Source organism: Cariama cristata, unplaced genomic scaffold, assembly GCF_000690535.1.
Source record: "Cariama cristata isolate BGI_N322 unplaced genomic scaffold, ASM69053v1 scaffold10480, whole genome shotgun sequence".
Taxonomy (NCBI): Eukaryota; Metazoa; Chordata; class Aves; order Cariamiformes; family Cariamidae; genus Cariama; species Cariama cristata.
The window spans coordinates 3,269-26,295 of record NW_009596382.1 but is presented as its reverse complement, the minus strand read 5'-3'; the positions used below and the strand labels follow the sequence as shown (position 1 = coordinate 26,295).

At 35.6% G+C, this 23,027-nt stretch overlaps 1 protein-coding gene across 1 annotated transcript in view; it reads right to left on the bottom strand.

The window, feature by feature from the left end:
- Positions 1-21,524, bottom strand: part of DMXL2 (Dmx-like 2) — a 46,801-nt gene extending 25,277 nt beyond the window's left edge. The window contains exons 1-19 of the mRNA XM_009705848.1: positions 21,405-21,524; positions 19,820-19,826; positions 19,587-19,651; positions 18,804-18,882; positions 18,052-18,205; positions 17,040-17,106; positions 15,012-15,190; positions 14,119-14,296; positions 12,602-12,776; positions 11,599-11,832; positions 10,211-10,488; positions 9,330-10,026; positions 7,423-7,544; positions 6,260-6,349; positions 4,743-4,860; positions 3,883-4,002; positions 3,186-3,413; positions 753-2,432; positions 337-447 (exon numbers count right to left, since the gene is read on the bottom strand). Of these exons, the coding sequence (XP_009704150.1) occupies positions 337-447; positions 753-2,432; positions 3,186-3,413; positions 3,883-4,002; positions 4,743-4,860; positions 6,260-6,349; positions 7,423-7,544; positions 9,330-10,026; positions 10,211-10,488; positions 11,599-11,832; positions 12,602-12,776; positions 14,119-14,296; positions 15,012-15,190; positions 17,040-17,106; positions 18,052-18,205; positions 18,804-18,834 (4,462 nt within the window). The 5' untranslated portion in view covers positions 18,835-18,882; positions 19,587-19,651; positions 19,820-19,826; positions 21,405-21,524. The remainder of the gene's footprint in view (positions 1-336; positions 448-752; positions 2,433-3,185; positions 3,414-3,882; positions 4,003-4,742; positions 4,861-6,259; positions 6,350-7,422; positions 7,545-9,329; positions 10,027-10,210; positions 10,489-11,598; positions 11,833-12,601; positions 12,777-14,118; positions 14,297-15,011; positions 15,191-17,039; positions 17,107-18,051; positions 18,206-18,803; positions 18,883-19,586; positions 19,652-19,819; positions 19,827-21,404) is intronic.
- Between the last annotated feature and the right edge of the window lie 1,503 nt (positions 21,525-23,027).

Below are 23,027 nucleotides of genomic sequence, written 5' to 3'. Positions count from 1 at the left end.
CCATGCTTCTATAGAGCAATATCTTTATTCCTCTAGCAGAAACAATGAAATATATATACAATCTGTACATTATCTGGTTGGGGAACTTATTCATGCCTCAAACTGAATGGGGCAGAATCTTTCTTCTGTTCTAGACCTATAAATTTTTTTGCTATTCACAGTAGATATAGAGAAGCCTATACTTTGCAGTTGCAAGATAAGGGCCTTAATGGAATAGATATAATCTAAAATGAATATGCAGATAATAGAAATATCATAATATTATAAATCCAACACAGCCAGATCCTGTCAGCTCAAGTGGATCAAATGAAAGCAATACTTTGCTCTAAGAATTACCTTGGTGAAGCAGCTGAACTCGATACAGAGGTGGGAGTGATGTCAGAAGGCAGGTGTGCAAGCGCATAGCCAACAAATATCGTAAGCCACATTCATCTAAGGTATCTCTTCCTGTGAAATATAAAATACTGACTTTTGAACATGCAGGTGACTACAAGAGGCATATATACAACTTATCCTTTGCAGTGTTTGAGGAATGTATGTTTCTAAACTTACTGAGAACTGGAACTACAAGTTACTTATTCTGTATGAAATACAAGTAGAGATTGATATTTAAGTATTTTTCTTTCTTACTGTATCTAATCTGAATAACTGATGCTAACTGCCAGCTTTGTTATCCCCAAATACCCAAGGACTAGGTTTACTTTTGCTGAGAACAAGAAGAATGTTAATTCCACAATATGTCAGTTACTAACCTGAGTAATTCTTATCTCTGTTCTCATCTAGTTCAGTGCTTGTCGTGGCCACAGTATCTGCCAAAGCTACAAGGAACATCTGCTCCAGTCGGGTGAGGCCTGGCAGACTTGAGTGCATCAGGTGGCTTGAAAGGACACTAGCATGTTCTCGGCCAAAGTAAGTTGGACCATACTGTGACAGATTAATAACTTTGGATTTACTCTCCCTCTTTTCAGGCTCAAAATCAATAAAGTCTTCAGTTGTAACAGGCTGAATCTGGAATAGATCTGAGTACTGATCCTCTGTTTTTCTCTTAGCATGATCTTCAGAGCCCTGAGGTATTTTAGAAGTTTCTTCGGAAACATAAGCGGCATCTTGATCTGCAGCAAGCAGTGCATACAGTGGCAGTGGGGGAATTGAGTCTATCTCTGTGTAATCTCGAGTACCATCTTTTCCAGCTGTGATGGTATCCTTTGCAGTACTACCACTTACACTAATGGTGCGAGAAAGATGGCGTTTAGGACCAGTTCCTTCTCCAGCTTCTGTGTCTTTAACTATTGCAACTTCTCCTGCAATACATTTAACTAAATGGGATAGAATGGCTTTGGCTCGGCGAACTTTACCCAGATCCATAAGTTCTAATAACTGGGTTGGATGGTACTGGGGTAGAGTAGGTGAAAGAACATGAGCAGCTTCAAAAAGACCACCATCCTGAATTACAGTTGGAGTGCCAAAAACATCATCCACAATACCTGCCCCATCAATTACACTCGTCTTCTTAGCTATCAAGCTTGTTTTGAGTGGATCTTGTGTTGTTGAGTCTTCAGTAGTAAAAACATCGCTTTCTCCATCACCAAACTTGACAGCGTGTTTCCACTGGGCATAAACATGCATTTCACAGTCCATTCCCACTACAAGTATACCATCTCTCACCCAAGACAGAGAAACAGGCAGTGAAGGAGTGCCATCTACAGATGATACCAAATCAATTGATCTAAGCAACACCCACTTTGACTTTATACCTTGTTTTATGCTACCACCTAGTGGTAAAGTAATGACAGCTACTCCCTCTTTGCTGCTAGTTTGATCTGTTACAATTCCTGAAAGTCTTCCATACATGAAGATGTTGGCACCAACTCCAACTGTCAATATATGTGAACCATCTTCTTTTGATACCCAGTCTAAATGCACCAAATGCTTGATACTGGGCACCAGGTATTTGTCTTTATTCAAAAAAGCATCTGATTTACTGTAAACAAATAAATTACTATCTACACTGACTCTTGAATCAAGTACACTTCCGACCTTAACTAAATCATCCAGATGAATTGTCTGTTCCAAAACCCATTCTGATCCTCCTGTAGACTCACATTCAAGTATACAAACATGCATGGAAAATTCTTTGGAAACAAAACCATTATGTTGTATGGGTTGTTTGTATGCTACTGCAAGGCGTCCTGTGTAAGAACAGCTAACGGCAACTGGCCTTCCTACTATGCCCACTGTACTGCTGTTGTCTTCTCCTTCATCATTCATTAAAGGCCATTTCCTCCAATGATATGTTTTTCTTTCTTCATTTTTGCTGTTTAGGTCTGTCTCTACAGTACATCTCCAGAACCGCACTCTATTGTCTGAACATGATGTTACTATCAAATAAGGTGCAAGGCAGACTGGGTATATTGATGAAGAACTCAGGTGACCTGAAGTTAGAACAAACATATTTACTTTTAGTAATATAAAGTAGAATGCCTATATGAATAAGGCAGACGTAACACTGTCTAACTACTGATAGAGAACTTTACAACCTAGTATTATTTTTCTGATTTGGAGTTGGGTAAGGGCAAATGTATTAAGATTGGTAACAGTCTTGCAGATTGAATGTTATTAATCATCTGCACTTTTGGTCACTGTTCAAAGAAGATGAGCTAAAACTGAACTAATTCAGAGAATAGTTGGTAGAATAATGAGAGGAATACAAAGCCTTAATAAGATGAGATTAAGGAAGTTAAGATTAGGTTCATATAGGCTACCAAAATGAAACCTAAGAGGGAAGGTGAAAAAAAAAGAGGAAAAAGAAAAAAAAAAAAAGACAAGAGAGACCCAGAAAGACAGGCAAACAGAAGAAGGTGTAAGTGCATCAGGTAAAAAAAGCACTATATACCCAACACATTAATGCTGGTAGATGAACAAGCGGGTATAAATTGTTCATTAGTAAGACTAGAAGTTAAGTTTCCAACTATTAGAACAGTAAATTTCAGGAACAGCTTTCCTGTGGGGACTTGATATTTATGAAAGGGTAACATGACACTGACATGATGATTTGAGAGTGCCTTTTTCAGTCCCGTGTTCCCTGTTATCAGTACATCAGAATGCGGTAGGCTGAGAAGATACAATTCTATGAACTAGGAGGTAAAGTAGTAGACTAACTGGATAGAAAAAAGTGTTATGTTTACCTGCTGAAGGAGTTGCTCTTACTACTTCTACGCCAACAGGAAGATCCAGAGGTTGACTATACACAAGTCTCGAGCTCAGAATGAGTTTACTAGCAGTCTGAAGATTAGCAATTGATGAAGATCGTGGAATGGGACTTATGCCAGGTGATGTATCTGGAGAAGATTCCACAGTCTTTTGCTCAGGTACACTAAGCTTATTCTCTGACGAAGTAGCTTCAGTTGGTTTTGCTATATATAAAAAAAATGCCAACAGTGTTAAAAATTGTTTATAAGTAAGCACAAGGCATCAATATCCTATAATCACTTTTTTTTTAGCAGTGCTTAAGTTACACAGAAAATAATTATATGATATGTGCAGGCTGCATTTGTTTTATTGCATGCTGTGACTATTCGTTTTAAGATACCCATAAGATTCTGAAATACTGATAGTTTAAAATAAAGAATCCAGTGCTTAAATACATTACTCACCCTATCAACAAATATTTATATAGCTATTGGTACAGAATGCAATCAATGTTTGTAAGGAATCTTACTGCTTCTATTGCATTGATAAATTATTCCAAAGATTCCCAACTTTGAGGCTTCTGCTTGACAAAGGTGACACACTTTGTTTCAAAACAAAGCACCAAGCTTTAAATTTTATTTTAAATGATATGAAAGAAATGTCTGTGTCTAAGAAAATTAGTCACTCACTTACCTAAACAGGCTTGCACAGATTTGAGATGAAGATGCCACATCTGAAGAACAGAGCAGCCATTACTATCTTTTTCAATTACTACTAGGTAGAACTTTTCCGAGAAAGGTGGTGGACGATACCCTGTAATTTAAACATATTATCACTATCACAAAGTTTACATTCAACATAAATATTTTTCAATAACAGAAGACTCTCTAAAAATTATTGATACTAAAAAAATGTTTTCCTTTTTGAAATAAATTGCTTGATTATAAAATAAAGTATTTAAACGGTACCATTAATAACATTTTTAGTTGACATTTTGTTTGCTCATGGCTACAGAAGAACTACAAAAATAGAGAGACTGACTTACAGACAATCTGAGTATTAGTGGCAAATCATTTATTAGATATATTTCCCTTCCCACTCAGTTTGAACTACCTTGCTAGATTGTAAAGACTCTCTTGCACCTGCCTGCTTTCTTTGTTTCTGCTTTAAAGTTTTAAGTCTACTATCAAATTCCCCAGGTACTTGCTATTGTATTAACTTAGAAGTCAGATATATTCACCTTATCATCTGGAACTACATATTGATGCAGAAAATACACTTCTGTTCTATTTTGTACACATTTTAATATATAACACACAGCATTTTGAAAAATGGACTTCGTCATATAAGTTAAAATGTTTCACTTTGAGCAAATTAGAATGCCTTTGTTTAATACTGTTACCATGGAACAACAATTCATATGAGCAACATGAAATGGCCATTTTACTGATCTTCATTAAAAAGGAAACTAGCATACGCTGGCTAGACTTCAGTGTTCTTTAAGAACATTTTTAGTACCTACTTCATTCATCTTAGTTATTTTTAAGCTATACCTTGTGATGGCTGGAAAAATATCTCAGTTTCCTTCCCTTCCACATCTTCCTTATGTGGTTTGTATCCCAAAATGAAGTCTTCTTGAAAGACATGAAGCAGTTGTGTGTTTGAGCCACACTGAAACATTAAGCAATAGTTATGCTTCCAGAACAGCATAGCAACGTTTTGTACTAATGCAGTTACTTCTTTTGTGCAAGCCAGCTACTGATGAGGATCACTTTCTTTTATAATGTTGAAAAGTATTCTAATGCATCAAAAACCTAAACATTTTCCTCTTATATTCAGAACAACATATTCTAGAACCTATTGTTTGTATATTCAAATAATTTCACTGAGATCTACCATGCTAGACGAATTCTGTAGTAACTGTGGCAAAAATGTTATTGACAGATGAACTAGTATCTCTTACTAATTAGTATCTCTTTAGGTCTGGAATAAATGACAGTGGCAAAAACTCTTAGATTTTTATCCATCTTCAGTGGGAAGACATGTCTGCAGTGATTTGCTTGGGAAATCTAAAAAAGGGAATGAATTGCAGATTTTCCTTCTCTCAGATACCACAACTGCTGTCCTTCCTGACAGCAACAGATTTCTTTGCTGTACCTCCACCTCTCTACAAAGGAGGCTGCTGGCAGCAAAATCCTCTCCTGCAGGTAAGGAAAAATATATAGCCCAAAGACAGTGACGGCAAAGTTTTCATACTGCAAACCACCTCCTTTTTCCAGAGAAACATGGGAAGAGAGTACTCCCTGAACTCATCTGTAGAAATTCTAGAAAAACGTTTTGTAAATCTGGATTTAAAAGTGAAAATCCTATGTGATTAATACTTAAAAGACATGGAAATTTACTGACAAATAGAGAAATACTTCTTTATGTGTGTCAAAAACATCCAGAAGTCTAATTAAGAAATGGTTAAACACAGTTTTCACACGGTGCTTCCTAACAGAAACCAGCACTGGAACATGATGTATGATCAAAATAACTGAGTAAGAACAAGGCATAATAATACTACCTTGTCATTGTCTGAAATGTATAGCTGTATTTAGTTAACAGATAAAAATTTGTCTTACAAGACAGAAAAAAAAAAAATTGAAGTCATACATGGCTATGATTCCTACATTTTGAAATAGTTAGGTCTAGTTTTTAGGTTTGGGGTTTTTTTAAATGTTCATCTTTTTGTTTGTCTGGGTTTGGGGGGGATTATTATTTTTTTTTTCCTTTAAATTATGATGGTTGGTAAACCAGTCTTTAGTTAAGTTTTGTTTTCATCAAGATTTACACTTAGAAAAATATTGTTACACTCTAACAATGGGCTTTGAGCTCCTAGCAGCTAAAAGAATGTTGTCCAACTAAAATGTTCAAGGTATCTCAACATCCACAAAAATTCAAGACAGTCATTATCACCATAGAGAAATGTCAGCTCTTTTACCTCTTTTCAACAGATTTAGGTTAATTAACAGACAAAGCTATTAAACACCTTTATGTGATACCCTTAAAGAGTTAACCGTTTATTTACTTTGTTAGTTATTGCATCGAGTTCAATAATGCATCCTGGTCGAGCAGTAGATTGTTGGCTCACAATGTTAAACACTTCCCCAATAAGTTTCTGCAACAGAAAAATGAGAAGAGTTAGTATATTTTTTAATTCAGACAGAAGGAAATTGCAGTCTTTTACAATAAACTGATGCTTTAATTTTCCTTGTTGGCATAAACCATAACAGACTTCTTTGTGCTGTCATTTTGGCACTTAAGAATAATGCATTTATCAAGACATTGGCACTGCTGTGAGCCTGTAGCTATTCATGGGGATAGCACACCAGTTTTTATGGAAACTACATGTTGTTTATTTAAAGATTTATCCTTTTATAAGATAACTTAGTGTCTGTGCCATGAGAAACTCAAATATACTGCTTCACTTTTGTTTAAAGCTTCAGGTTTTGTCACAACAGGTGAAAAAAATAAATCAGTACAGCTTATATATAAACTGAAGGCTCTATTGACTTCTGCTGGAATCTTACAATCATTGCTCCTAGAACAGATTCCTCAGACTGATCTGAATACTGACAGGCTCTGTCTTGCAGGATAGCTTACAAAATAACGGAAGAATGGGAAAAAAGGAAAGATGTGTTTGTTTATACAATAACAGTGCAAAATCAGGCTTTGCTTTTGCTTAAAGTCACAGAAAAGAAAGATAAAAAAAGGATGAAAAAATTGCTTATTAAAGAAAAACTAAGACCTAACGTTAGTTACCCTTAGCAATAGCCTGCTGATTCCCTCCTATCCCACCATCTCTGTCCTTCCTCATATATAGATGTAACTTAGATGGATACACCCAGGTCTTGCTCTTCACCTTCCCACTTGCTCTTGACTCCCCTCTTTTGAGAGGACAAAGACAGAAGTCCTATTTTTCCTTTCCCCACCTGCTACAGATTGGGGAAACTTGTCAGGGAAATTTTGCTTCAGTCCAGCCACTTCTAGTAGTCATAGCTGTATTTCTGTCCGCTAATGTTTACAGACAGCTGCAAAACATGTAATTATGCAAGGTATAATGTGCAAGATGCTATACATGGAATAGCACAAAAATTATACAGAGCTAAGTGAAGACAAACCACTGGAAAGAAAAAAAAAGTTACCTTAGTTTTATTTTAATACTTTCAAACCATTATGACATAAACTTACAGATGATTCAGGGTCAGATAATTCATCCAGAAGTTTTCGTGCATCTACAACAGCTTGATAGAGTCTCAGGTTTTTGCCATCAGATGCAACAAAGCAAGCACTAGCAGAGTTGCAGTATGTACCTAATAGAAAACACAAAAATTTCACAAAGAAAAAAAAATGGCAGTCAAATAACATCAGGTAGTCTATTACAATCCACTTGACAATATCTGAATATGTTTCTAATGTAATTTTCATAAAGGACTGAAGCAAAAAACCTAAGCAAATGTGTGCATTAAAACACCATTATTTGAACTTTCAAATAACTCCCTTTCTGCTCATTTATGTAACTGAAACTCCACTTAAAAGTTGAATAATCTAAGCAGAATTCATATATGTTTACAAACATTGTTCACACCTGCAAAACCCAATATGTAGTACACCTAAGGGAATGTTGCCATTGCTTAAAATGGTTATGTTCTCATCACTGTCACCTCTAAGGAGGTGCTCGGGAGGGCTAACTCTAGCTTCCTTAGGTTGTCAGAGACAATTTAGAGTAGGAGCCTAAGGTAAACTGTTCAGAAAAGCTATAGTACTTTTTCCTTGTTTACTGTCTCTAGGCTCTTTGGATAAAATTAATCTCTCTGACTATTCCTTTCTACTCTCCAGTTAAAAGTGCAGATATAAAAGTGGAGAGAGAAATATACTGGCAGTAGTGAGTAATATATGAAAAACTGTAACAGAGTGTCTTTTTTGCTTCTCTACAGTATATAGAACAGGCTTGATACAAGGTTTTCGATTCTGATTTAGGTTTTCCTCTTACGTTATAAGAGGGAAGCAGCTAGTTATTTGTGTTTGGAAGACTTAGTGACATTCTGTGCTATCTGAATCCCACAATGTGAGCAGTGAAAATGGATTTATTTTATTTTAAATCAAAGATATGTTATGCATTTATTAAGCATATTTAGGATTTTTGAGGCTGTACAACATCTTTGACACCCATTTAATCACTGCAAAGGTCACACTGGCCTTAGCACACACCCCCCCCATTATTAGTATAAAATTTAATGTTACATCCACATCAGAAATGACATTTTTAGTATTGTATACAAAGATGACAACTACTACAACAACATCTTTGTGGTAATTAAAAAAATAAGTATCTGAGTGGCTGAATAGAGTAACATTCAGAGACAATTTTCCTAACTGCGTTAGCCCTAAAATTAATTACAAAACTGAAGAATTGTCCTAGGGCATTACACATCAGATGTTGTACTGCCTGACCTCTGAAAAAGTATTGTTTGCAGTTCTGTAAAGTTAATGTAGTCTATTTCTTTAAAAATATTCTATGTTCTAACTGGGCTTTTGTAAACCACTGATAGCCTGAAGAATTTTGGTATTGTTTCAGGATCTTCTAAGCAGAGTTCTTAGCCAGCATGTTAAGAGATTTTGATACTGTAAATTTTGGCTGAAAAATCTTTCCCAATAATTCAGATGTTCAAGTGGTGCAAATACTAGTTCTGTTCAACCCACTGCCTCCTGCAGCCGTAAGTGGCCAACAGCCCAGAAGCCTACGCCATCAGAACATCTGCATTATTAATACCATGTCGATGCAGAGAATACTTAGTGAAGCTGCCTAAAGCACTGAGGAAAGGGATCATCTTGTTCTCTGAGTGATGATTGCTTACTCGCACAAAGAAGTTACTGAATGTCAGCTGATCCACAGTAACTACAGACACACTCAGACCAGATGAAATGTTTTGAAGTAGCTTAGCCTCAAATGAAATAAAAAGACTTAATTTGCATAACACAAGGAAATTGCTGAAGAGTTAATATAAATATACTCCAAATACAATAGCAATTTATTTTTAACAAATTCTATGACTCACAGTGTTAACTCTATATAGAAGCATGTTAAGTATACTCACCAAGGCAATAGCTGGGAATAAGTGTTGGAAGCCAGGCTACGTTAGAGAAAGCAGAGGTATGAAGAGAGTTAATTCGAGCCAATTCAGATACTCCTCCAGTGTATGATAAAGGTCCTATAGGGTCTACACGCCACAGAATCAGCTCACTATAGATTGCATTTGGGTCATGGAATGTACAGGTTGCTGCATTTTTAAGTTGCTGCCTAGAAGAACCTTTCACATGTTTAATAGGATCCATTATTCTGTTTATCCTGTCAGAGTCCCAGGAACTGTCCGATTCAGGAGTTAATAGAGCATTATGATGAGAAGATGTTAGCAGTAATGGTAAAACAGAATGGCAAGCCAGATCATTGAGATGAAAACGGTGACCGCAGTACCTAAATTTATGTGATACAGTTAGCACCGTAGTGAAAGCTGATTTATCAGCAAAAGTAACTGCCCACTGATTGAGAGAGCCATCTATATGTTTGGAAATCATCATTACTATGGGAGAGATTACATTCACATTTGCACTGTCCTGGGCAAAGCTTGGTCCTTTATTTACTAGAGTCTTCTCTGGGAAGTCCATCGTCTTCTGATGTACAGCATTACTGTTATCTTTTACAAAGACAGGGCAAGCATACATCATAATATTTTTGCTAAGGGAACTAGCATCTCCTGACGGAAATGCAACAGGAATCCTAGAAGAAAAGGAAACCTAAAAAAAGACAAAAAAGAAAAAAATTAGAATATAAAACCCCAGCTTAAGTCTGAATAAACGTTATCTGTTTCACAGAAAGTACTTGAAATTAAATTCATACTGATGTTCAGATATAAAAGAAAGGACACAATGATTGTTGATTAAGATCATAACTAACAGAACAATTTCAAATATAGAATACCTGAACTTGTCGAAAGATGCCTGGAGTGTATTCGTCCAAGTATTTCACATGCCACACCAAAAAGGTACCATCAATGGGATGGATAGTAAAAAGCATATCTGGATTTCTGTTCCATTCAGTTAGGAGCAACTCAATTTTCCGATCTAACAAAACTGTTGGAAGAGGCATGCGTGGGCCTGCTAGCAGAGATGTTCTGGGGCTTCCCTCTCTTTCTCCATCTTCATGTTCTGAAGAGCCTGTACCAGTCCCTGTCTCTGATTCTTTATCTATAGACAAGTCTGCAACAGAAAAGAAATGTGCCATTTTATCCATTGCCAAGATTTCCCTATCAGTTTCGATTCAAAACAACATAGTATTTTTTAATCTGCTAATAGTATTATCTGATAAGAAAATCATGCACATTGAGGGTAGAAACATCGGTCTTTGGTCTGTCTGTACAAAAATGTGAGGCTCTGGCCTTTGACTATTGCTTCTAACTATGCAATACAAGTAATAATGAATATAACCGTAAAAATCCAGGTACTTCGAGTAATGCCCTGCCTAAGATTATTCTGGTCAACTACATAAACCCACACATTTTATGTGAATGCTGGTTCCAAATTCATGTGGGGTTTTTTGTATTTCGAAGGTAATCATGAAGTATATGGTATGTGGTCATTGATGAAATTACATGTATTGCATGTTCAGTAAGAATTATCACACACTTTACTGCATTGGTAATCTACATTTTAAGAACCTAAACATTATAAATGACAGAATGTATCATCAGTCTGCTGTCACCAATTGGTCTTACTGGTTTATGTAGCCAGATTTTTATTTTTTACACATTCTTACTGGCCAAGTGACTCTCCCACAGCAATGTAGAGTATTTCTGGTAGGATATGTTTTCCATCATTAATTTCAAAATATGTGTCTCCATTCCTTTGTGAACAGCTACAGTTGGGATCATTGGGTGATCTAAGGTTTAAGATGTAAATCTTACCAGTACTGGAAACAGTGCAGTTGCATTAAAATGGAACTATGTCCAACCCTTCTTAAAGCTTGCCATAAATTGGTATGTATTTACTGACAATCAGATTGTAAGGTAAATAGAGAGCATGTCTTAGTCATAATTTCATAGCTCAGTGCAATATATCCAAAATAGAAACGAAAACCAAAAGCTACCTTTCTTTTTGACTGTGTATATCACTATTGAGTTCCAACTGAGAGTAAGTACATCATTGAATTTTTCATGTCTACAATTACAGCAGTCAAAATTTCAGCTGTAAATGTCTATTTTAGATTAGTGATAAAATGTTAGCACTTATAATTCTTGTACTAAATAATTGCATTATTGTATTAATGTGCTTCAAAACAATTCTTGTTCTACTTATTTCAATATTACTAACCATGATCTAATTTCATATGTAAACCTCTCTCTTTTTCTTCCATTTCTTCTTCCTCTTCAACCTCAACATCAAAATCTTGTTCTAGTTGTTGTTCAGAAATTTTTCTTAGATGCTGCATAAATACTTCAATAGAGGACGTAAAATTAAATTCTTTATTATTCAACCAGTGAACAACGAAGCCTCCATTTCCTTCATCTATATTAAAAGCTGTTCCGGCCAAGACTGATGGAATATCTATGGACATTTTTAAACACAGAAAAAAATATATTAAATTTCTCATTTTTAATAAATATATATACAGAGACAGAGAGATTTCTTAATTAAGAGACATTTAACTTAATTTAGGTAGAGCATAATTTGTGCCTGTAAGATTAGAAAAGGTAAGATGCAGATTAATTTTCTACATGCAATTGCAATAAAAAAAAGTAAAGATATTTTAACATCAATAAATTTACATGAAAATTGATTCTTATGTGAATGGTAAATGATACTCAACAGTTCTAATTGCTCAGTTTCATATGTTGCAGTGTTATCATTTCATGTACAGATTTCAGGTAAGGCATCTCATTGTTTTTTAATCTTTTCCTTGTTTAAAATATTCTGCATTATTCTATAAAAAGCAGCTAGTTTCCTGCCTGGTACAGCTCTTTTTCATTCACTATATATTCTGTAGGATGCAAATACTCTATTCATCATATACCATTGCCTCCCAAAACCCAACAATCAAATGCCAAACAGACTTGAAATTTAGGTTTCTTTTGCTTTCTGATGTGCAATGATGAATTTAATTGGCTTTTAAAAGTGTGGAAGGTATTCAGAATAAATTCAGCCTCATCTGTCTCACAAAACTCTATGTCAAGTAACAGACTTGAAATAACAGTTTTCCTACAAATTCCCTGTATTCAATTAGGCAAAGCGAATAATGTGCATCTCAAGCCCCCTTTATTTTTTTCATTTTGTGCACATATATTATTACAGTTTAATAAATGGTTGTATTTTTCACCTGTATTAGGGTTGATGCTTGCTGCTATATGGAAGTGACCAAGTACATTTGCATGATGTGAAATGTGACGCTGAACTTCATGAGTACCCTGTTGATCTGGCAATACATCTGTGTGGGTAACAAGAACCGAAGATCTCCTTTGTCCTTTTCTCATATTTTTCAAATGGTGAATTGTCTGGCATAGTTATAAAAAAATAAATTAAGAAATACTAAAAAACTGTAAGGTAAAAACTCACACGTAAAAGCCTAAAGCTTTTTAACTTCCTTCAACCTAAGAAGTGACGACTAATTTTAAAAGGATTGTTTTAAATGGATTTCAGCAGAGATTAATAACACTTATGTACATCAGTTCTGGCCAAAGGCAAAGCTCTTCTAACAGTCTTGTGAAAGTTCCTTTAATATCTGTGCCAGCAACACAAAACTACACACTATTTTATGTAACATTCACAAATAAGATTACAACAATCTAAAAGCAGTCACTTTTGCAATATAATTTTATTATAAATTATTTTTCTGTAACTGAAAATTGCTGAGAGCATGTGCAGAGCACAACCGATTCAACAGCCCAAAGCATACTTGGTTCAACTCTCCCTATTTGTTGATGGTCGTGATATGTAAGAAGTAAAAACTTGGTCTGATTGTAATAGCCTACAAATAAGTGGTGGGGTGGTTGGGGGTTTTTTTGTTTTGTTTTCTTGTTTTTATATTGATAGGTTTTCTCTTACTGTAAACTTAACAGACTTGGTGTGACTGCCACTGATATTTAGAGCCCCATAATACCTGCTTTTGGAAATGCAATTATCAAATCAGATAACTAAAAATTCATAGAAATATCATAGAATAGTTTGGTTGGAAGGGACCTTAAAGATCATTTAGTTCCAACCGCCCTGCCATGGGCAGGGACAGTTTCTACCAGACCAGGTTGCTCAAAGCCCCATCCAACCTGGCCTTGAACACTTGCAGGGGTAGGGCATCCACAGCTTCCTGGGCAACCTGTGCCAGTGCCTCACCACCCTCACCGTAAACAATTTCTTCCTTATATCTAATCTAAATCTTCCCTCTTCCAGTTTAAAGCCATTGCCCCTTGTCCTATCACTCCATGCCCTTGTAAAAAGTCCCTCCCCAGCTTTCTTGTAGGCCCTTATTTAAAAATTAGAAGAGTTTATTTAGTGCTTCCACTGTTTTTATAATTGCAGACTTTCAGACCCAATCAGAATGAAACAATCATTTACTATTCCATAATAAACATTGCTCTTCCCATCACTATTAGTTAGCTGTAGAAAAAGCTTTTGTTTTGTTTTGATAGCGTTTAAGAACATGGAGTGTGGGTGTAGAGTTGCAAAGTCTCTGACTTCTTCAGTGTTTAGTAACAGGCTTCAAAAACTGATATGAAATAATTCAGACTATTCTTTTATGCTTACAAAAACTAGATAATATGCATTCTTAAGAGTTCTACATCCTTTAAATATTTAAGAATCTTGAAATAAAAAATTGACAAAATAAGTATTTACTTGTACCTCTAGTGCATGCTGTATTTTATCCTTTTGCTTTCCAGAGATGGTGCTGCTAATGCTGGAAGTGCTAGTTTCACAGATCTGCTCACCAAGAAGAGTATCTTCTGGTAACAATGTCTCTGCCCACAGCCGACAGATGCCATCAAGACATGACGTGAGTAACACATTACAGACCAACCCCCTAACAACAGACATATCAAGGTTACTACCCAATGTAATTAAATTAGCTATATGGACACAGCAGAAATTAGGGGAGTATACAAGTGTTTAATAGTTATTGTTTCATCCAAATTTCTGCCTCTCCCCTAACTAAAGATTTTATACCAGTAGTGGTTTTTGGCATGCCGATAAACCCATAGATTATTGGCAAAAGTGCATGTGAACACGGAATGGTTATTATGTGATAAATGGAACAGTTACTATAAAACTGCAGTTATGAAATTGCCTAAACTATCTGACTTGCTGGACTATGTGAAGAATGCATAAATTTTACTACATAATGAAAAGTGAAATTGAACAACTAATTAAACACTAGTATATACAACAAGACGCAGAAAATAGCTTCTGAAATGCTAATCATTTAAATAAATACTTTATTTGCAATGTCATAGCACCATTTGGTGAAGACAAAGCCTTACATCTATGCTTCCTGGCATAACTTGAGAAGGCACTGAATTTTAGACCATATTTGAGAATAAATGTCACCTGTTAACATAACTATCACTATTGTACCAGGTAATACAGAAGCTTATGGGAAGATGTTGATATGTTTTATTTCTTGAAAGTATAAGCAGAGAAATCTAATCAAGTTCTTAATGGTCAAACTTTAAGCAGAGTGTTAAAAAATACTTGGTCAAAGGCTTGCTTGGTTTTTTTACAAAAGAAAACTTTCGAACCTGGGCATGTACTTGCTAATGTTACGCCATGAAAATCCTGTCACTGCTCGAGGATGAGCCAAATAAACAAAGGAGAAGTGGACAACCCCTGAGCATTTTTTCTTTTCTTCATTCTCTTGGGGCAGAAGAGATGACTTCCAACCAGTCATAGGATACCAAACCTTTAAGAGGCAGTCATCCTACATAAAGCAATAAAAAAATATGGGGTTAGCTAGCTACAATTAAAAATATCACAAAAAGAAAATCCCAAATAATAAGGAAACTGCTGTTCTAGTATCTTTCATGAAAACTTGATCTGTCCAGAACTATTTGCAGTTTTTCAGACAACCCATTTCTGAGACCACTTATTTCATTGATGGTCATCCTGGAATGAGTTACAGGACTGAAGAAATATTCTGCTGGCAACACTCCACTCCCATAAGAAATCTTTCTCCTAGTCCACTTGGCCCCTTACTTTTCTCTTGGTTCACTGTGCATTTTCTGTATAGCACATATGCATGCTCAAATCCCATATCCATTTCCCTGCAGAGACAGAAGCCAGAAATAGGCTCCTACTCACACTACAATATTAAGCTCGTTAACAGTGAGTTTCTCCACTGAGACAATTTATGCTGTAAGTCCCTGATGGTTCCCATGCACAGGAAGCCTGACTGTCGTGGAAAGAACTGTACCTGCTGAGCATAGGCACACAATAGAGGCATATTACAACCTACTCCACCACCAGCACAACCTATGCTACCTTTCTGGTTTGAATGGTTGGGCACCATTGACGTAATTAATTGAAACAAAACTGAAACGCTGACCCAGCAATTCTACAAATGCTGGTGAGTGAGAGTAGAGTATGTCTATACTGATGTGAGCTAAGGACAACATTACTAGTATGACAACAGTACATTGTACACAGCTGGTGGATGCCACATCCCTGGGTTTCAGGACTTGCTGCTGGAGTGGAGATACAGAATAAAGTGACTAAATTACAAACCTCTGAGAGTGTAGATAAAAGATAGTATTTCCTGACAAGTGTCAAAAAGTACAGTATCTGACCAGAGATTCTGCAAGAAGGAAGTCTGACAGGCAGCCCTGTTAAGAATTATGATCAAAGCTGTCTATGTCACGAAACAACTAATATAGAGCTGTCCTACAGACAGGAAATGACTTCTGGAACCATCTGCCTCATCTACTTAAATCAAATTCTTAGCTATATAAAAATATATTCATGGAAAATAGAAATATGGAATGAAGCCAATCTTTTGATATTTTTCTAACCACAATGATTCTAAATGTAATATTTAAGGTGTTGTAATTACATTTTCAGTCATACAACAAAGCAGCTCATGATTCAGTTGTCCTCTTTAGTAAGTGTAAGAAAACAAAGGTTCCTAAAATTCATCTCATTGTTCAACCAACATTGAGTGCAAGCAATAAATGCTTACTTATCCAGACTTGAAAACCAAAGGGAATCACTCAAATGAGACAGTGACATTAAAGAGCATTATTAATTGAAAACTTAGCTTGAATAGCAATATGACAAAACATATGCCAAACTGAAACAGAAATTAAGAACTGATAATTGAACCCAGAATTCACTAAACAGAAAATCTTTTCTAATTTATCCACTGAGGTCTGCATATTATACCAGTTTAAATGTGTATGTGTTCTATCATAATGATCTAATATTTACCTGCATTATTTCCAACAGAAGTGGAAAAATACGTTTATACGTATCTGAAAGTTCATTTAAGTATACTTTATCTAAAATATGTATATATACAAGTCTGCATCACTGTCACTGTATTTCCAGGTTGATTCTCATGTATTCAGTACGAGTACACAGCTAAATCCAATTTCTTGTTGCTGAAATTCATGGAATTGCACAAAAATACAGCATTACACGAGATGATAACTTAACTTAGTTCAGACTACAATAGAGTGCATGGTCCAGGACTATTCTATATTACTTATTTACTTTTGTCAAACAAATGCAAAACATTACAAACACTTATTTGATTATTCTTTTTTTGTCCTTACCTTCCCAGCTGTTGCAAAGTATTCACCATCAGGAGACCATGCCATCAAGTGTACTGATACCGCAGTCCTAAAGAACACAAGAGTAATGTTTTAAGTTGTAAGTAAAGTCTATTTATTCTATAGTATTATTATTCCATATGTATTCAGTTGATTAAGTATTACTGTTCATTATTTAAATGAAATATATTAGTATTTTATGTTGTTGCTTTAAGCATACTTTAGAAATAGCCAAAGCATAAAAAGTATTTGCTACAATGAAAGAAAATGTGTAGTTTCACAGTTTTATGGAAAAACAGCCTATAAAATAAATTGTTTTAAGTATGGCAAGCCTAGGCTAGATCTGATGAAATCACAGAAATGAAGTTTATCCCACCTGCTCCCCTACTCCCAAGACAAATAGTAGGAAGAAATAAAAGTGAAGAACTTTTAGATAATTTGTGATACTATTTGTCTGTGACTACAGCTTATGGGTCAGCTGTCTGAAAGAGGAAAGCAGCCCATTTAGTGCTTTGTGGGCACAAAATCTAAAACGGCTTTCAAAAAGTCAAGGGAGAACAGGTTCACAGGCAGCTGCATCCCAAGTCTGAAATGGCTGATCATGAAGCCCTTCTGTAACATGGATCTCAAATAGAACTGGGTAGAGTTTCAAGACCCTCTTCCTAAGATTCAGGAAGCAGCTCTCATCTTTATCAGTGTAGCATATCTGCCTGCTACTGCTCCTCTGTTCACTCTCATCCAATATCTCAGCACTACTTTCAAAGATGAGAAAATGAGGACAATTTTGATACATTGCCAGTGCTACAGTTTGGGTAAGTCTTTGACTAAGTTATCTGGTGATAGGTGACTTGAAAAAGTGAGGAGTTTTTATTTAGAGTAACTTCCATTGTTTTAATTTTATGGTATTTTAAGCTGATTTAGAAGCACATTTGAAAATACAGTTTAGGAGAGAAGATAGGGTTGATACATGAGGTCGCATTGCAATTTGTCTTAAAATAAAAATTATCTCACTCACTTGCACTGCCAGACACATTTCCAGTCATTTAGAACTGGGAGAACTTTATCCTCTTTGATCTGATTGTCAGGATCATCTTCATCTTCTTCTAGAATGTCGCTAGATGGAGGGGCCCACAATTGTAAAAAGTCAGTTGCTGTCAGCAGCCTGTTACCTGAAAGTAAGTAATATCAAAGCTGTGAAACCAAGCTGATGCATGTGTATCAAAAGATTAAGCCTGTCATCATATTTTGTTAAGAATTATTCAAAACAGGTTGAAACCTCAACTTTATAAAGTCCATTTTAAAAATGATAGGGTATTCAATCATATTATACAGCTGTTCTTATTAAAACATCAAAGGTTTTTTGTGACTTCAAATGATAAACAATATTTAATAATGAATGTTGTAAATGCTAAATAGCCATGCACATCTCAAATACACGTTGTTAGACATCTTACAAATATCTGTGTCTGTGTACATTGCTGACTTTAATTGTGATAAAATTATATTTAAATGATTATTAGTGGTAATTTAAGCCAGTTAGCAACTTAACACTGTGATTCCCAAACTAAGATCTTGCATAAAAGACTCAAACACTTGGCAATGCATCTTCACAAATGCAAACTGTAGCCATTTTACACAGCGCTGCCTGAGAACAGATAATCTAAAATTTCCATATTCATGCTCTCACTTTATTACAATAAAAGTAACTTGTGTTCAGGTTCTCCTAACTACAAATATTGAACAAATACTTCACAAACTTCACATTACCTTGAGGATCCCATGCCAGGTTGTAAGTCATAGAACTGAGGAAGAATTGTCCAGTTTTAAGCCACTGACACTTTAGTTGCTGTAGTTTAAAAACAGTAAAGGATTAATTCTCACATCAACAGCAAAATAAAAATGTACTGGTATTTCTTTCTTTCTCTATGAAATTGCTATTACGCCTGTTGCAAAAACATTCCAGACCCAGTGGCAGACTGCTGAATCTAGTTTTAATAATTTCTTTAATTGTTTTATAAAAGTTAAACGCATCACAGAGTGCCCTGTGAACCAGATCTGGACCTGTCACACATCCAAATATATCTGTAGATTACTTCAAGCTAGTTAGATCATACATTTATAACAACTTAAGGGATGGCAGTATAGATGCAACAAAGATTGTGAAACCTGCTTGAAACATACTTAATGCTTCAGTGCTCGGCCATGGCTGTGCTGTTAAAATAAGCCTGGGTGTATGTATACAAGTCTAAGTCATTATTTCTGCACCACAGATCTGATGACTTGTTCAAGTTAAAGAAACATCAACTTGTCACCATGTCATTCTAGTATGAGATTCAAGAACAAGATATTGTTGTGAACTTAGGAGGAGTGCAGTCCCCAATTTGATTCATGCAGTGGGAGATTCTACCCATCCAATTTTATTGTGGATGGTAGAAAATGTTTATCCATTAGTCTTTTGTGTGCCAATGTAATATAATAATAACTAGCAGACGGACTTTTGCCTCTTCTAAGAATCTAAACCTGAATTACAATAATGAAATACATACTTACACAATTTCTTTTATGAGAATTTATACCAAGCGGTTCAAAAATGCAAACAGCATTTCCATATGATGCTGTGGGGGGGGGGGGAAATAAATAATTAAAGACTCAAAATGTAATGTTAGGCGGTAAGTGTAACCACTCCTTAGTATTCCCAAATAGCTACCGAATTTCCAGTACCTCTTCTATGTGTCATTGTTCAAGAAAAGTGAAATTAATAGAAATATCATTAATTGTGTTACAGGCATACTTTCTTAAGGAAGCTGAGAAATACATACTTCTGAACAAGTCCATCTAAGATTTTAACTCTAAATAGGGAAGACTTCTTGTTCAGTGGGATAAACACTGTCAATCAGATCTAATATATTCTTCTAGGGTAACAACTGTTAATGCGTAAGGGAAAGCTGATGCCTTCACTACTTCTGCTTGCATTCTGTCTACTTCACAGCTAACCAATAAATTAATTATTAGTGTCTGAGTCTCAGTGTGTTCCCAGATTCCATTTTGTACCACTAAATAATAATTATAAGAAACAGGAGGAAATGTCATTCTGTTCTGAACAGTTAAATACATTTTGAGGGGAGACAAAGAGTAAATGGAAAAACTAAAGTACTTATACCACTGAGGACCTCAATTTCTTTCACACACTTATATCACAGAAACCTCCACACACAAAATGGTCTTTATTAGGAATTTTTCTGGTCATGTTCCTAATACTCATATACTTATGACTACTTCTGACTATCTTTAAAATTCCTTTTTCTTCCTTAAAAAAATTTTAAAAGAAAAACCATCTAAGTTCTTCCCATTCAGGATCTGGTTTCCTCAATACAGAAATGATGTAGATGTTTCACGACATTTATTATGAAATCTTATTTCCTCTTCGAGAGGAGGGGAGTGGGGGGAAGGTTGCAACAACACACTCCCAAAGAACAGAACAGACCACGAGTTCAGAGTCCTGAACGCAGAACCACCTAGGGGTTCATGTGATCTTGCAGGGGCCACCTGTGCAGGTGGAATCTCTCTTCCAGCCCTACTGGGACTGAACTGCAGCAGTGCAGGGGCCTGGCCAGCTAAACCTGCCTGAATACTAACTACGGCTTTCACAATACTGCAACCAATTTTTAACTAGCTAATATAAGTAGGCAGTGACAACTGACAAACAAAATTTTCTCAGTACACTACCATAACTCATAGAAAGTAGTTTTTCTCAGCAATCTAAACTGTCTCTTTAGTGTTGTTTAGGGATTAAAAACAAAACCACATAGCCAGTCAAGGGGCCATGCAGTCATGATGGCTCATACTGTAGCACTTTTAAACACATTAAACATGCCTAAGCTTTTCTGAAAAATAAAGTATTTCTAATTCATTTGCAGGACACACACAAGCACGCATGCACATACATGTGTATATATATGTATACATGAATGGTTTATCCATGTCGTCTTTGGCTAGATGAAAGTATACAATAACGGAGACAGTAACGATTATTTTGGTACCATTCCCGTTCTGATACTATACTGTGATTAATACATATTTCCACATTCTGTGAGACCTGTTATTGCAGGTCCTGGAAAGGAATAAAAACCATTGTTATGAGAAGCCTCCTGCTTCCCCTACCCCCCAACAACAACAAAAAAATTACTATTAAATTGAAACAATTCTCTGAGTAACACAAGAGGTGTTACTCAAAGTTACAGATCTGTAAAAACTGATCTTTGTCATGAAATTAATTCATTAATACCATTAATATATTATGTTGCTGTTTAATTATTTAAAGTATTCACATTTGTTTTAAATTCTATACAAATTTATTAAAATCCTTACCCTGCCTTGTCGTTGGGAGCACTCCACACAGCTGACCTGGATGTTTCCATGTTTAGCACCGGGAATAATTTGCACACATTCAAAGTCATTTGCCAGAATAACAATGTCACAACCAGAGCCATATGCCTGAAATTTTTTAAAAGTAAGACAATTAAAAACTTATTTTAAAAACTAACTGAATACTTATAGACGAGTTACGTTCTTCAGAGATCTGTGAAGATCTCCACTAAAAGAAGATATTACTAAGTAGTTCCTCACCAATTCAGTAGCACCAGCAGAATAAGCAACAAGTAAAAACAAAGTAGCAACGGAGACCTTAAACCTTCCAGGGTTTACATCATGGCACACAGAAACAGGGAAAAAAACAACCAACCAACAACCCCAACCAAACTCCATTCTAGAACTTCAGCTCTGTGTTACTTTCACTTTTGTTTGTTTTGTGGAGTTTTTTTAGGTTTTAGTTGTGTTTTTTTTTTCCTGCTCTCCAATTCTTGTTGCCTCTTAGAGCAAGGCAGCCAAGAGTTTACTATTCAGGTGCACTTATTGTTGAATTTGCATATAAATTTCTTAAATGTATGTGTGTTTTGCCCCCCACCCTTTTTAAAAAAAGAATATTAAGTGATTCTTTTCTATAAGAATCCCATTTCTGGAATTTCTGCGTTTTAAGTAGTGCACATTACTGTAAGACTGTAAAACAACAGATTTGTCTTGGATAGATGTGCAATAGACACTACAGTCTAAATAATTTAAGAATATGTTCTAGAACAGTGAGAGCTTGTAGCACTTTTTAATGGCAGGATAAACATATATGTCTGTCAACCTTTCACCTAGTGTGCCAGAATATTCTAAAAAGTTTAATCACTCCAGATGATCTGTTCCACTGAACTCCCACATTCAGGCAAAGAAATCCCTCTCTAGCATCAACCTACCAATGAGCCATTTTAATGTAAACAGTTACAGCTAGAAGTCTCTTTCCTTAGTTTTCCACTCACTACATTACAGTAGGCAGAAATTTCACAATAGCTGAATTCAACAGAGAACGCAAGTCCTCAACAGCCAATTTCAGGTGGTACAAAATTACTATATGTCTACTTCTGATCCTTCCACAAATGACCAACAAGTGAGAAAGTCTGAAGAAAAAGGCTTAATTTAGTAAAAGTACAGTCTCTGCTAAAAACAAGAAAGGAACATCAATACAAGCAGCAAAGCAGAAACTCAAGCCTCAGAAATGAACACACCATACAATTGCGCACACAAAAATGAAAACTGCATACAAAACATAGATTGTCTAAAAGATTTCCAAGGTCATCTCACAAAAATAAAGTGACACAGTGGTGTCTGAGTCCGCAAGCGCACAACCGTTGTTCTGGGAAGCTCTGAGGAACTGATACTGGAGTTACAATGTAAGCAGGAGAGGGGAAAAAAAACCCAATTGCTTAAAGGTTGTTAGAGGGAGATTATCTATGTAACAGAATATCCTAGCTCCTGGACAACTAGGCTATGCAATTATTAGACCCAATCTGAACAGGAATAAGTTATTATTAAAATGCAATGGGATCATTTCCAGAAAGTAAGAGGAAGAAAGATAAGGTTCTGAGATAAGTTCTGGCATTGACCAGAAAG